Raw genomic sequence first — 14,892 nt, forward strand, 5'->3', positions numbered from 1 at the left:
CTACATACATATATATATATATATATATACAGATATATATATATATATCTATACATATGTATATATATATACACACGTGTGTATACATGTATATATATATATACATATATATATATATATATATATATGTGTGTGTGTGTGTGTGGTGTGTGTGGGTGTTATTTTCTCATATTAGGGTTCAGTTTTTGCTATGGATTTTTACCGATGTATTCTTTCCCCTTTGTTGGAGTTGTATCCAAGGATCGGTGGTGCTCCGACCATAATCAGTTTCTCGGGGTTGGGGAAGCTTCAACCATTCGTAAAAGCATCTGGTTTTTCGTAGCACAGGATCAAATAAGCTATATTGAAGGTAGCAGAAATATTGTAGTCCTCTGATAGGTCAGTTTTATAGGCATTGTCATTTGCTTTTTGAGAATCCTGAAGGGTCAATCTACTTTGGGCTTGAGGTTCTCGAAATCTCCCACTGGAAACCTTTTTTTCTTCAGCCAAATCCACACAATGCCTCCTTCGTTGAATGTCATCTTTTTCTTAGACTTATTCTCCTAGGCTTGGTACTTGCGGTTCTGCTTAGTGATCTCTTTTCCTAGTTCGTGTAGCTTTTGAAACTCTTGCACCTGTTTCTCAGCATCCTCGCTAATTTTTAATGTGGGTAGGAGTGATGCTAAGTTTAGTGGCGTGAGTGGCTTGCACTCATACACGTGGTCGGGCTCACAGATCTGTTGAAAGTAAATTCGGCTTAGGCTAGAATCAAATCTCATTGCTTAATATTCTTTCCCACAAAACACCTCAAAAGGTCCTCCGAACTTCTGTTCACCACCTCTGTCTGACCACCCGTCTGCGGTTGAGCTGTTAAACTAAATTGAAGCTTAGTGCCAAGCTTCCCCATAGATTCTTGCATAAGTGACTTAGGAACATGACATCTCTGTTGGAGGAGGGTCTCGGGTATCCCATGTAGTCTCACGACCTCTTTGAAATTCATATCAGCGACATGCGATGCATTAAACGTTCGTTGGCAAGGTACAAAATGCATCATTTTTGAAAATCTATCTTCTACAACCATCATAAAATTCTTGTTCCGCTGTTTTTTCGGAAGACCCACCACAAAGTTCATGTTAACATCCAACCATGGGGCCTCCGGTACTGGTAATGGAGTGTATAATCCAGCACTCTGCCATGTGGTTTTGGTCAAATGACAAATCCTGCTTTGCCTGATTGCCGCTTTACTTCTCTCATCTATCGAGGTATAAAAAAGCGTTCCCTCATGAGTGCGAGATTTTACTCCTGTCAAAATGTCTTGCATGTCCTCTATTGCGGCTCTCTTGAATAATGGAATCCCTTAACGAACATCTGGGAATACACAACTTATTCCGGTGAAACATGTACTTATCAGCCTGTGATATGGCTCAATAGGCTTCTTCTGAAACTTCTCCCAAATCTCTCTGAAATCTTCATTTGTTCCGTACAACTCTTTCATCACCTCTAAGCCTATGACTTGAGTCTTCATAGAAGTGATCAACAAATGACAGCTGCTCAGTGTACCTGCTACTCGATTTTGGCTTCCCACCTTGTGCTTAAGCACGAACTAGAACAATTTAAGTAATCCACTCAGGGTGCATGTCGGCACTTTAGTTTATTTTGACTGTTCAAGAACTTCAAAGTTTCATGATCTGTGAATAAGGCGAACTCGCTCGTCAGTGGGTAGGGACTCTAGTGATTAAGATCTCTCATGTTCACGTGGAACTCATTGTCGTAAGTCGAATATTTCTTCTTGGACTCATTCAACTTCTACTGAAGAATGTTATAGGGTGGCCTCTTTGGCTCAGTACTATCTGGATCCTCACATTGGAGGCGTCACTCTCCACCTTAAGTAGCTGATTGAAGTTCGGTGATGCCAATACTAATGCCCGAGTCACTTTCTCCTTCAGTGTATGAAAATTGGTATGAGCTGCATCTGTCTATTGGAATTTCTTACCTTTCAAAATTTCGGTTTTAGGATTTATGATGGTGTTAAAGTTCCAGATGAATCGCCTATAGAATGATGTCAGCGCAAAAATTGTCTCAAATCAATAAAAGACTGAGGTGCCGCTCAGCTCACAATGGCCTCAATCATCGTGGGATCCATTTGAATGCATGCATTAGACATAATATAGCCCAAAAAGTTTACCTTTGATGTCAGGAAATGTCACTTCTTTGAATGGGCGTATTGTTTCTATAATCTCAAAACCTCGTCGACTATCCTTAGGTGCGTAAGTGCTCCTCGGATCTGCTGTATACTAGAATATCATCAATGTACACCACTACAAACTTCCCGATGTGAGCTTGGAACACTTGATTCATCAATTTGATGAACGTGTTCGGTGCATTAGATAACTTGAAAGGCATGACTGCCCACTCCTATACTCCTTCTCGGGCCTTGAAAGCGGTCTTTCACTCTTCCCCTGGAGTCATTCGGACCTGGCGATATCTGCCCGCGTAAGTCGATCTTGGAAAGGATAATAACTCCATGCAACAGATCCAAGAGATAGTTTTAGGCGAGGCTTGGGTATCTTGTATTTGATAGTAATTCTATTGAAGACTTGATTGTCAATGCACATTCTCTTGGTACCATCAAGGCGGGGACAACACACGGGCTGGTTCTTTGACGAAACCCCTCGCAATGAGATCCTGTAATTGTAGTTGAAATTCTTTATATTATGCATGTCTTAATTTGTAGGCAGGCCGATTTGGTAACACTGATTCGGGTATGAGATCTATGGCATGTTGAATATTTCTCAAAGGTGACTATCTCTTTGGAAGGTTGTCGGTCATGACGTCCTGAAAGTCTCATAACAGGGTCTGTATGGGCGCCGGTATCTTAACCTCTTACTTTGCTCCCTCTTTTAGGACCAAAGCCCATTGCCACTAAAGCCTCTCGTACCTACTGCATAATGGTGGCTCTTGTTACCGACATCTCCTTTGTGATGTCCACTCGTGTCTTTGATAGGCAAAAAAATAAGCGCCTTCCATTCTTCTTGAAAGAATAAGTGTTCCTTAACCCGTTGTGTTGGGTATTCAGTCAATTGCCATGGCCTACCGAACAAAATATGACAAGCATTCATAGGTACCACATCACACCACACCTGCTCTTTTAGCTGATCTCCGATATAAAACTCAACTAAGCACAGTTGATCTACGCCCATCTCATTTTTTTCTTTTCAACCAAAGTAGGATTGAGGATGGTTCTGTGTGGCTAACCCAGTTTTTTCACTGTTAAAGTGTATACTACATTCTCACAACTCCCACCATCAACAATCAAACTGTAGAATTTTTCTTTCACTGTACAATTTGTGTGGAAAATACTATGCCTGAGCCACACGATGATCCTTCTTCTACTGAGTCTATAAAACCCTCCTTATGACTAGCATTTTTCCCTCGTCTCCTTGGAGCTGAATTTCCTCCTCCGTACCCTCCTATGCTTACTCTTCATCCACTTCCTCGACGACGCCCTACTTCGTGAATAAACAACCGGTTCCTGAGATATCTAAAGGCTCTATGTTGATAACCAAGACACCTAAAACATTTCCTGACAAGCATAGTACTGAACAAATTATCCTTTTAGGGATTTTTTTCAGTCAAATATGTCTTGTCACTTTCTTGTTTAGTCTATTCAACTTCTCTAGGTGTGGCATTATTGGTAGCTGTAGTTGTTGGTAGCTGCTGAATGAGGGCGGTTGTCTTCTTTGTCTCTGCTGTCATTCGACTTTCAAGGCTATGGTCTGGACTTCTCTCAATGACCAATTGGGTTGTAGTTGAACAATGTTGTTGATAGCTATCCTCAGGCCCCCTAGATATTGGGCTATGGTATGTAATTCTTTTTCAACCAACTCGCATTTAATCTGTACTTGTTCAAACTGTGCTGTGAACTTCTTCATTGATAGTTCTCTCTATTGTAGTTGATGGAATCTCAAAAATATATCCTGGCGGTAGTGAGGAGGTAATTATTTCTTCTGTATCTTCTTTCTCATCTTCTCTCATGTTGTATATTTGTCACTTCCTTCTCTCATTCTTTGCCTCTTCAATTTTTCTCCAACCACAAGGTGGCGCTCTTTTTCCATTTAATGACCGCAAGCTTCACCTTCTTATCTTCCGACACCTCTTTCTATTCGAATATTTTCTCGATCAACCGCAATCATTCAATGAAATTATCTGGATCTATACCTCCATTGATCTCCAGTACATCCACTTGTATTATAAAATCTATGTCCTCCATATGTTGCCTCCTTCCTCGGCTTCTTCTGATAATAAATTTCATAGCTTCGTAGTCTCTCTTTCTCTTCACTAAAGGCCTCCTTATGGAAGGGATTTAGATCCTCGTCTTTTTCTCCCCTTTGACTCTCCATATTACAATCGAGGGTAATCTCTTACTAGGTCTCGTCATCAATCTTTGCAAATATCTGCTGAAGTTGACGGATCTCTCGCGACATCTATTCTCGTGTATGTTCAGACAGTTGTTTTTTTGGTGGCATGATTAGGGTTTGGGAATTGGAAGAGGGTATTTGAGGATGGGAAATAAATTTATTTTTGGAGTAGAGATGGTTTGGGTATGGCCGATGCTAAGAAATCCTAAAATAGGACTAGGATTAGGCTAGTGAGTTATTCAATACCACGATGGAAAGGGAATATTATTGTTGAAATTCAAAGGTGTTACAATCAAAAACTCTTAAAATTAGGAAAAACAACGACACAAGCATGAAGGCTCCCTAGGGCAAGGTGCGGTGGTGATGGACCGTGTGACGAGGATGTAGGAACAAAGGGTTGTATAGGTAGTAGGGAGGTTTGACAGCAGCAGCGGGGAGGGTCTGGTAGACAGCATGCCGGGGAAGGTAGGAAGGGGCGGCAACTGGCAGTTTGGCAGTGCGTCGGTGCGGCAGCAAGCCGGGCAGCTGTTGGAGGCAGCAGCAGCAAACAACATTGTTCTGGAGAGGTGCAGCAGCAATGGAAGGCAGGAGAGGAGGGAATATGGGAAGGTAGTGACCACCTTGGAGAAGATATAGTAGATGCACCACCTGTTCTCGGATATAACTCTAGCAAGGGAGAAAGACGCCGATGGCAGAAATCTAAAGAAAAAACTGAACCCTAATCAGAGAAAAGAACATATATATAGTAGTAGAGAACTATCCCTCCCCTTGGACGGCAACCCTAAACCGGGCAAAGGGTAGGCCGGCCCTTTGCCTCCTTGGCTTAACCAGTTCAGCCATTCCCGGTTGAAGAGTTTACAAAATTTGAATGCTGCTGACATGATGCGGCGTTGCCACTTCTTTCAAATATGCTAATATGTTGCATGTTTGATGATTCTTTTACAATTCTTCGTATCTTCATCGTTATGAATGCCTCAAGGCTACTATACGTTTGTGCTTGAAACTCAATTCTTTGCACTTTCTCTGAAAGTTTTTGTTTACGCATGAAATTATAAATGTAGGGTTCTTGTGTTTGTCAAACTCTTTCTTAATTAGCTTTAACCCTTATTATATGCTGCATAAATTGTTATCCTGTTATTTATTTAATTAAATCGATAGAATTTTGCATACCTGGTGTTGACATGGTATTTTTGAAATAACATTCTCTGATCAATTGTTTGTTTATAAGAATTGAGCATTTTTTTTTTATAATTTTCCCCAACACTATGGGATCTAATAATTGTTGTTGCCAATAATTTCTGCTAGCTGTATTGGTTTGTTAGCTCTTGTAAACAGAACATATTTAGAAGAATTGCAGTGAAATATGATGTTTCCTTGTTTACTTATTTTCAGATATTAGATGGTATAAGTGATATTCGAGATGAGAGTGATCGCACTGGGATGCGTGTTGTTATAGAGGTTTGGGGCCTTTATATATATTTTTTTTGTAAATTTTTTAGTACTGGAACTATTACATATTGTTTCTCTTTCTCAATGGTAAAAATTAAAATTATTACATAATCCATTATCTTGTAATTCTTCTCTAAACGTCTTTTATTCAGTTGAAAAGGGGTTCAGACCCAGCCATTGTGCTCAACAACCTTTACCGTCTCACAGCTTTGCAATCTAGTTTCAGTTGCAATATGGTAGGGTAAGAAATTTGGAACTTGTTTTCCATTGGAGTCAGTAAGTGTAATTTTAACAGTTGAAGAATCTGTTTTGTGAAAAATGTGATATAAGTGTTTCAGTTAAATTGGTTTATATATATATGCTGACCATGTAGTTTTCTTTACATGACTAGAAGCATTTTTTGCCCGAAATACTCTGTGTGATATATATATATATATATATATATATATAGCTGGTTCTCAATGTTGTTTTGTTCCGCATGATATCATTGCGGAACAAAAAATGTAAAAGGAATTCCCTATTGTTGGGAGTGATGGATGACCAGAAATTATGTCATCTACACAGATTCTTTTGTGTCAATCCATCATTTCCCTATGTTACGAAATTCTCCCAAGTTTCAGATTTTGAAACAATTTCTTATAACATTTATTTTGAAATGTAAATGATTTTTTTGACATCATTTTCATGGCAACACATTAAATGTATCTACAGTGCCATTAATCTATAGAAGAGTACCAACTAATATTGGGCCTAAAAAGGAATTAACTGAGAGTTGTGTGTGTATGAATGCTATGGAGTCTTCTTTGCGTGGCTGGAAGGTCTTGATTTTACCATTCCACCACCCTCCAGTTGTGCTGTATCAAGTTCATATCTTGATAATATTAGTTTCATTTAGAACACTTCATATTTTGTTGTACCTTGAGTGGGTGATTGGAATATGTACTGTACTATTTTGTTGATTATTATGCTGCAGCCATATTTAGTTTTTGTAAGTATGATATGGAATTTCTGACATTTTTATTTTGGATCTTTGTTTTTGCCTAGCATTCTTGATGGACAGCCAAAGCTGATGGGTCTGAAAGAGCTACTTCAGGTGTTCTTTAGCCACAAAAAAAATTTTAAATCCAATTTTCCTTAAATTTCAAACTTTGCTTATCTATACTAGGGTGTTTAGGTCATTGTACGGTTCTTTTTTTTTTTTTTGTGGTGTTAAGCTCATGAATTTGATGCCTGAATTTGGAAAAACATTATAAGCTCTTGTTATAATGTTTGATCCCATCGATATAATGTTGTTTGGGTGTTCAATATATGATACTGGAGTTAACCTAAACAACGATAAAAAAATAATATTACTAATGCAAAAACCTATAGGCGGTTATAGCCAACATCACAGAAATGGAAAATAACAATACACACGACACTCGACGCACGATTAGGGCAGATCTATGGAGGTGGGTGGTGACAGCTAGGGACTTATAAAGGTGGCAACAAGGTGGTAGGCAGGCAGGACAACTGAGGAACAATGGTTAGAGGTGGTCCAGAGTGGCTGGAACAACCTCGTGGAGGATTTTGGCGGTTGTCACAGTAGTAGGGCTGTAGGAAGAATGATTTTGGGTGGCTGCAGCAAGGAGGGGGCAAGGGGGATGGTTTCAGGTGGCTGCAACAACAGTAGGGGTGTAAAGGAAAAATTTTGGGTGGCTGGCAGTGAAGAGGCATCAAGGGGGATGGTTCTAAGTGGTTGGAGCAGCAACAAAAATGATTATGGCGATTGGAACAATAATAAGGATGCGGGAGGAAGGATTCTGGGTGATTAGCAGTAAGGACGGGGGAGGTTGGGAGAGAACGAACTGCCAGAAAACAACTAGGACGTGCCTGTTAGGGCGCTTGCAGTGAGGAGGATGTGTGTCAACGAAGCGGTAGGGAGCGAGATATAGCTAAAGCACCACTTGATTTTTGGAGGAAAATCACCATCTCAGAACGAGATACTGCTGGAGCACAACTCGTCTTTGGATACAATCCTAGAAGGAAAAACAGGAGACGCTGACGACTGTCTGTTATGCCTGTGCGTAAGGGCAATTTAGTCATTTATCATTTATTAATGTTTAGTATAAATAGGGTTAATATGTTTATGGTTATAGTTATGCATGAGATTGTTGTCTTAAGTCAAAGGGTTAGGGATAGGGTTTGAGAGGGATTTCTTACCTCTCGAATTTTAGGATTTGAGAGAGACCGCCTACCTCTGAAATTGTAGGTGCTTATCATATGTATTTATGTTGAGTTGTTTGATGTTCTTGCAATAAAATTGTTGGTTTCCCTAATTTATGTGGTAAAATCAGTTGGTTCGTATTAAGTAGTATTAGCGCATTCTACCTGGGAAGTATTGTGACGTACATGGCACAATCGCGATTTGACCGAGCTAAGAAGTAAAGTCTGTGTCGGAGCTTACTGGGAATGTCGGGATTACAATAGGAAGCAATGTCGGGATTACGATAGGAAGTAACGTCGAGATCACAACATGCCTATAGGCTTGATACAGTGGTGATCGAGCTATCTAGGAAGCAATGACGTGATCAAAACATATAGGAAGGTGTGATGAAACCTTGCAAAATAGTCGCGAGAGAAGGGATCATAGTTTACATGTCTCTATCACGTCGTAATATTGATGACTCGGTCGTGATTTGTGATTGCTAGGAGCAATACAGTCTTGCAAAGAACTAACTGTGTCGTAATATTGATGACTCAGTCGTGATTTGTGATAGCCAGGGGCAATACAGTCCTGCAAAGAACTAACTGTGACGCAAACGATGGGATCCATTAGCTACAGTTGCAAAAAGAGTTAGCTTTAGGCAGGTTAAGAGATGTTGTATGGAGTGAAGGAATCAGGAGTGGATTTGAGTGATAGTATTTGAAAGAAATAGTGCAACATTCAGATGGTTGGAAGAAACAAAAGCAGGTAGGATCGAGTGAAGGATTCAGAAGCAGATTTGAGTAGTAGCCTTTGGAGGGAATATCACGAAATTTTGAGGTTTGGAATGAGTGGAAACAGGCAGAATGCGACAATGTGCGATTCAAGGTTGGAGAAGATAGCTTCGAAGAATTTTGACCTAGGAAAGGGAACTATGGTGGGTCGAATCCAAGCAGAGGGCTGCATCCAACTACGTCAGTGCCTTTTGTGGTGGCAGCTTTTCTAGCAGAAGGCGATTCATAAGTAATGATGGGAAGATAAGTGGAGAAGAGTGGGGGAGTTTGATAGGAATTGATTTGTGCAAGATGTCGGGGCCATTGAAGACTGATGGGGGTGGTTCAGGAAGCAGAGCTAAGATTTTTTATTGTGTTGCATATTGTGGAAGAGACACATCATGTGGGATCGATAGAGATCCCAGGGATTGATAAGCTACTGGATAAGTTGTTTGGGGTGGAGATATTCTACAGCATTGACTTGAAGTCAGGTTACTATTAGATTTTGCTGCGACCAAAGGATGCTCACAATACGACATTTCGAGATGGTGAGGGTCACTATGAGTTTTTGATTAAATGGAAAGGATTACCAGATGATGACACCACACGGGATTCATACGACCAAATCCAACTGTATTTTTTTTTCACTTTGAGGACAATGTATCTTTTTAGGAGGGTACTAATGTTATGATGACGCCTAAGGGCAATTTAATCATTATAATTTATTGTTTAATATAAATAGGGCTAATATGTTTTGAGTTAGGGTTATGCATGAGATTGTTTCTTGAGTCTTAGGGTTATGGTTTGGGAGAGATTTTCTACCTCTCTAATTGTATGATTTGGGAGAGATCGTCTACTTGATTGGAGGTGCTTATCTTATATATTCGTGTTGAGTTTTTTGATGTTCTTGCAATAACATAGTTGTTTGGCCTAATTTTCGTGGAAAATTTACTTGGTTCGTATCACTGCCTTGACAGGAGCACAAGCCAAAAACTAACCCTGACTCGTATGAAAATAAATATATCGCAATTGGATAACTAGGACTAACCCACCAGGACCAACCGACTCCTCAAAAGGGAAAAAATCTGGACCGATTCAGTCCAGGCAAAGTAATTGGGTTGTTGCTTACATGGGAATTTCTGCATGCGGGCTGCTTCCACCCGCGTCAATCTCTCAGAAGTAACTCTCAGGCTTCAATCTCATTTTTCAGAGCTTCTGGCTCCTCGAGTATGGTGTCCGGTCGACCACCATGAAGGCGGAGGAAATGTTATTTTTTTTCGGTATGTCCATCCTATTGGCATTGTCATTCCAAATCACATCATGATAGAATATGTATCTGCATCCTTTTGGATACTATAGATAGACGAGTATTGTCATGAATCAAGTCTCGAATCATCACGTATGTGCCCTACTTCTTCCACTCCTCGTACTTGTCTAAGTATATCTGATAAATAAGTGTGTGAGGACACAAGTCTGGGATGAAAGCTATGGCGGCCTGGGTAACTCTAAATATTAACATCTCGAAAGAGGCCTCTTACTTTACTCTGGTAGTACTTGGATCCCATTGTAGAATTTTCTTCACTACCAAACTCCTACAATAATTTCCAAAGTTGCGGTTCATCTCTTCCCTGGCCATCTGTTGGTGGGCAGACTGTTGAACTGAATTTAATCTAAACAAGTCCATATTGTCTCCCTGCATTAACTCACAAGCTTCTCATTTCTTACATGTTGGACCACTTTCAGGTGAGTCATACTTGGCTAGCAATTCCCTCAATAAGGGTTTCCCCCTCTCAGGCATCAGTTCCTTAGGCTCATTATCTTTTAGAATAATTCCCACTAATCCGGTTGGAGTTTCTCTCGTGGGCTCATTTTGAATCACTAACATCTCTTTCTCATTGGCTTGAAGTTGAAACCCATTTATGACATTTTCATCCTTTTTTGTGTCACTGACAATTTTTTGGATTGCCCCTGGTCAGTGAAATAGATCATTCTTTTGGTTGTCCAATCCGATTTATTATGCTCAAACCCGTAACACTTGAGACACTTTCCGGCTGGGACAGATTTTGAAATTCAGATTGATTCCTTCTGTTTTTTGCTTTGAACCAACATCTTCCCAAGTGAGGTTCGTTTAGATCTTTCGTTGGGTGTACTCTTGTTGTGTGATCCTGGGATTGAACTTTGCCTGTAAGATGTTACGGTCATTTGGTGAGATTGCTCTCCACTTATGAAGTTAGGGTTTGAATATCCTGTATGTAAAGAGCTGATAGTTATTGGCACTGAATCTTTTGTTTTTACCTTAGAACTTGTAATAATTTTACTCTTACTTTCTCGCTGTCAAAGAATCAAGTTCTCCAACCAAAAAAATGCATTCCTCCTTAACTTACGGGCGACTAGTTTCATCATTTTATCTGGTGGGATGTCTTTGTACTCAAAGACACATTCAACTGTCCTGAGCTATTCGATGAACTTGTCTGGATCCCTATGACCGTCAAAATATGACAAATCTACTTCTACTTTAAAAAAAACTAAATTATTTGATATTTATGCCAAGTCTTTGGGCAGTGATTCTTCTTCTTTGAAATCTATCTGGTGAAAGGGATTCATTGTATTTTTTGATCTGGCAAGTCACTATTGTGGCTATGACTGACCTTTCAAGATTGCCTTATCTCAAAGGCGGTAAGCCTCTGTTGCAGTTGGAGGATTTATCGCTGCACATTCTCTATAAAAAAATTCCATTCCTAGACATCTCTTTGTGATTTTTCATTAATGACATTTTTGGCATTTTCTTCCCATCAAGTCTCCGACAATTGCCTCGTTGATGGTGTGGTTAGGGTAGACGGAAGAGGGTGTATATGAATGATATATGATGGAAAAGAAAATTTTTAATTGACCACTTTGAAAAATCAGCAAAGGAAAGGATTTTTGTGCGGTGGGGTTGGGCATTGTTGGATGCTAATAGTCTTAGAACGAGACTAATGTTAGGCTAGCTCTGATACCAAATGGTATCAGATTTAACTCAAACAATAATAAACAAACAAATATTATTATTACAAAAGCGAATAGGCGGTTATAACCAACACCATGAAAACGGAAAATAACAACAAACACGACGCAAGACTAGGGCGGATCTAAGTAGGTGGCGGTGACTACTACAGACTTTGAAAGGTGGTGGCAAGGTGGTTGGTAGGCTTGACAGGGGAGGAACTGTGGTTAGAGGTGGTCTAGAGCTGATGGAATAGTCGTGAGGAGGATTCTCGCAGCTGTCACAGCATTAGGGCTGTAGGAAGAATGATTTTGGGCTCTTGGAAGCAAGGTGGTGGCAAGGGGGATAGTTCTGGGTGGTTGGGACATCAACAAGCGTGCTGGAAGAATGATTTTGGGTGGCTGGTAGCGAGGAGGCGGCAAGGGGATGGTTTCAAGTGGTTGGAACAATAACAAGGATGCAGGAGAAAGGATTCTAGGTGACTGGCAACAAGGAGGGTGGCGGTTGAGAGAGCAAGAACTGAGGAAAGCGGTCGGGATGTGCCTGTCGAGGCAGCTGTAGCGTGGTGAAATTTGTGGAAGCAAAGCTAGTGGGATACAGAGGAGTTGGGAAATGATGAACACCTCCTCGGGAGCGAAATACATTCCAAGTACCACTCAACTCTTGGAGGAGAATCATCACCACTACATGAGATACAACCGGAGCACCACTGGCCTTCAGATACAACCTTATAAGAGAAAATGGGGGATGCTGACGACTATCTTGATAGAACATAAACAAAAACTAACCTTAGACTCATATGAAGTCAAATATATAATAAGATGATAATTAGGAGTGACCCACGAGGACCGGCCGACTTCTCAAATGGGAAAACACCTGGACCAGTTATGTCCAGGCAAAGTAGCCGGGTCATTGCTTATGCGGGAACTCTCATGTGAGGGACTCGATCCTGCTTCTGCCCACGTTAATGTAATACCTAGCTATTGGTGGCTTTTTCCATTGACTGATTTTGTTATGAATATTTATTTTCATGGCATTTGATATTCAACTACATGCAGGACTTCCAGAAACAATGTCTTTGAGAAAATTTTTGGTTACGAAAGATTAGAAGAAATTAATTTATGATTAGTTATTTGGGTTTTCTTTCCTTTTTATGGCTTCTACAAATACCTGCATTAATGCCTGTGAATGATTCACCAAGCTGTGTTTATAGATTTTGGATCAGCTTCTTGTGGTCATGACAAATGATGATGTGGCTTTTTTAAAATGGGCAATTACATGCAGACCACCCAAAACTTGCTATTTACACATCGACCACCGGCTTTCATCCATTTTTCAATTTCTTACTCAAATATTAAAATTCATGGTAAAACCCCAACCCATATTTTTCATTTTTAGCAAATTCTAAAAAGTTACATAGTTTCGATATTTCAAAAAATCACATGGGTGCTTAATTTGTAAATATCAATGTTTTGAGTGGTCTGTATGTATTTATCTCCTTTTAGATATAATGTTTTGTTTTAACTAATATTTTGTTATTCGTTGCTGCTTAATAGGGCTGTCAAAAAAGCTCGTTGTTCGCGAACAGTTCGTGTTCGGTTCGTCAATGAGTTCGTGTTCGATTCGTTCGATAAGTAAACGAGACAAGCGCGAACAAATTTTTTTCGTTCGGTTAGTTAAACGAACCAAACACAAACAGTGATGCGTTCTTTCGTGTTTGAATCGTTATTGCTTGAAATATAAAATAATATAAAATAATTATATATAAATAATTTATTATATTTTAAAACATTAAATTTTATAAATTATAATATATAATAAAATAATAATAATAATATTATATATTAATATTAGGGATGTCAAACTGGCTCGTCGTTCGCGAACAGCTCGTGTTCAGTTCATGTTCGGCTCGTTCGTTAAGAAACGAACACGAGCTTATTTCAAACAAACTAAATTTTAAACGAATCGAACACGAACACAAGCTTTGTTCGTTCGTGTTCGGTTCGTTTACACCCCTACTACTTAAACCCACGTTGCCCTTTCTTTTTATTACCTTCTCAGAGCTTATAGCCCTCCTTAAGCTGTCATGTTAAATTAATTTCTGTGCTCATGATCATCATAGTTATGATTTCTTACTCTGGATTTTAGAATATGTAATCATCTACATTGATTTTTTTTTTGTTTATGAAATGCCATGCAATATCCATCTTTTCAGGTGCAATATTTTTTACTTCGTTTTGTTAACGAAGCTTCCTAAGCCTACATGCTATGTTTGTTTTCTGGAAAAAAATATTTTAAAATGTAGGTTCAAATTGGTATTTTTTTGGATTTTTTTGGGCCGTGTTCAAATATCTTGCCTTATTATAGCTGTCACCAGTTATGTTAGGAAAATAACCTAAGAAATATGGGTGTTCAAAAGTTTTCATTAATCGACATTTGTATGACTTGTTTAAACCAAATGAATAATTTTGGTGGAGGATATGCAAGAAATGCTTTTTTGAAGGTTGGATGCTTAGCGGTTGTGGTTTGGCTGGCTTGAATGTGCAGATGGTTTAATTATATTCCATTCGGATAAAAACATAACCTTCTTAGATTTGACCTAAATTATAAACTGAAAAAATACAACTAATTTCATCATTTTTTTCCGTTCTATATGTAAAAGTTTGAGAAAATTCTATGGTGATGTGTAGAGGACAACATTGGTATGTTTGAAACTGATTAAGATGCTAACATCAAGTTGCCAAAAAGCTTGAGTAGATGACTTTAAAGTTAAGGCCATTTTGTCACCGAACACAACCAACGGCAACTCTCAAGACACTATAAAGTTAATACCAATAATATATATGTTTGTTATGCTACCCCTAGTTCATGATGAAACCCAAGAAGTTTGGTTCCCAGGTTTCTGCTTTCAATCTGATGTAAAAAATACTCGCAGTGAGATTCTTGGTTGAACTCAGAAAGCTAATCCGGTTTTGCTGGAGATGTTGGGCCCTGTGTTTAAAACTTTAACCTGCTGCTGCCAGCTGTAGGATAACAGAGAAAACAAATCTAGCAGATCTAAAGTATTAATAAGATAAATGAAGATGATTAAACATGAGGAAATAG

At 39.2% G+C, this 14,892-nt stretch overlaps 1 protein-coding gene across 4 annotated transcripts in view; it reads left to right on the forward strand.

The window, feature by feature from the left end:
* LOC110029502 (DNA gyrase subunit A, chloroplastic/mitochondrial) overlaps window positions 1-14,892 on the forward strand; it is a 110,482-nt gene that overhangs the window by 50,589 nt on the left and 45,001 nt on the right. For all 4 annotated transcript variants that reach the window (XM_020731825.1, XM_020731823.1, XM_020731824.1 and 1 more), the window contains 3 exons: window positions 5,790-5,855; window positions 5,999-6,087; window positions 6,891-6,939. In XM_020731825.1, the coding sequence (XP_020587484.1) occupies window positions 5,790-5,855; window positions 5,999-6,087; window positions 6,891-6,939 (204 nt within the window). The remainder of the gene's footprint in view (window positions 1-5,789; window positions 5,856-5,998; window positions 6,088-6,890; window positions 6,940-14,892) is intronic.

This window comes from Phalaenopsis equestris, unplaced genomic scaffold (genome assembly GCF_001263595.1).
Source record: "Phalaenopsis equestris unplaced genomic scaffold, ASM126359v1 Scaffold000580, whole genome shotgun sequence".
NCBI classification, from domain to species: domain Eukaryota; kingdom Viridiplantae; phylum Streptophyta; class Magnoliopsida; order Asparagales; family Orchidaceae; genus Phalaenopsis; species Phalaenopsis equestris.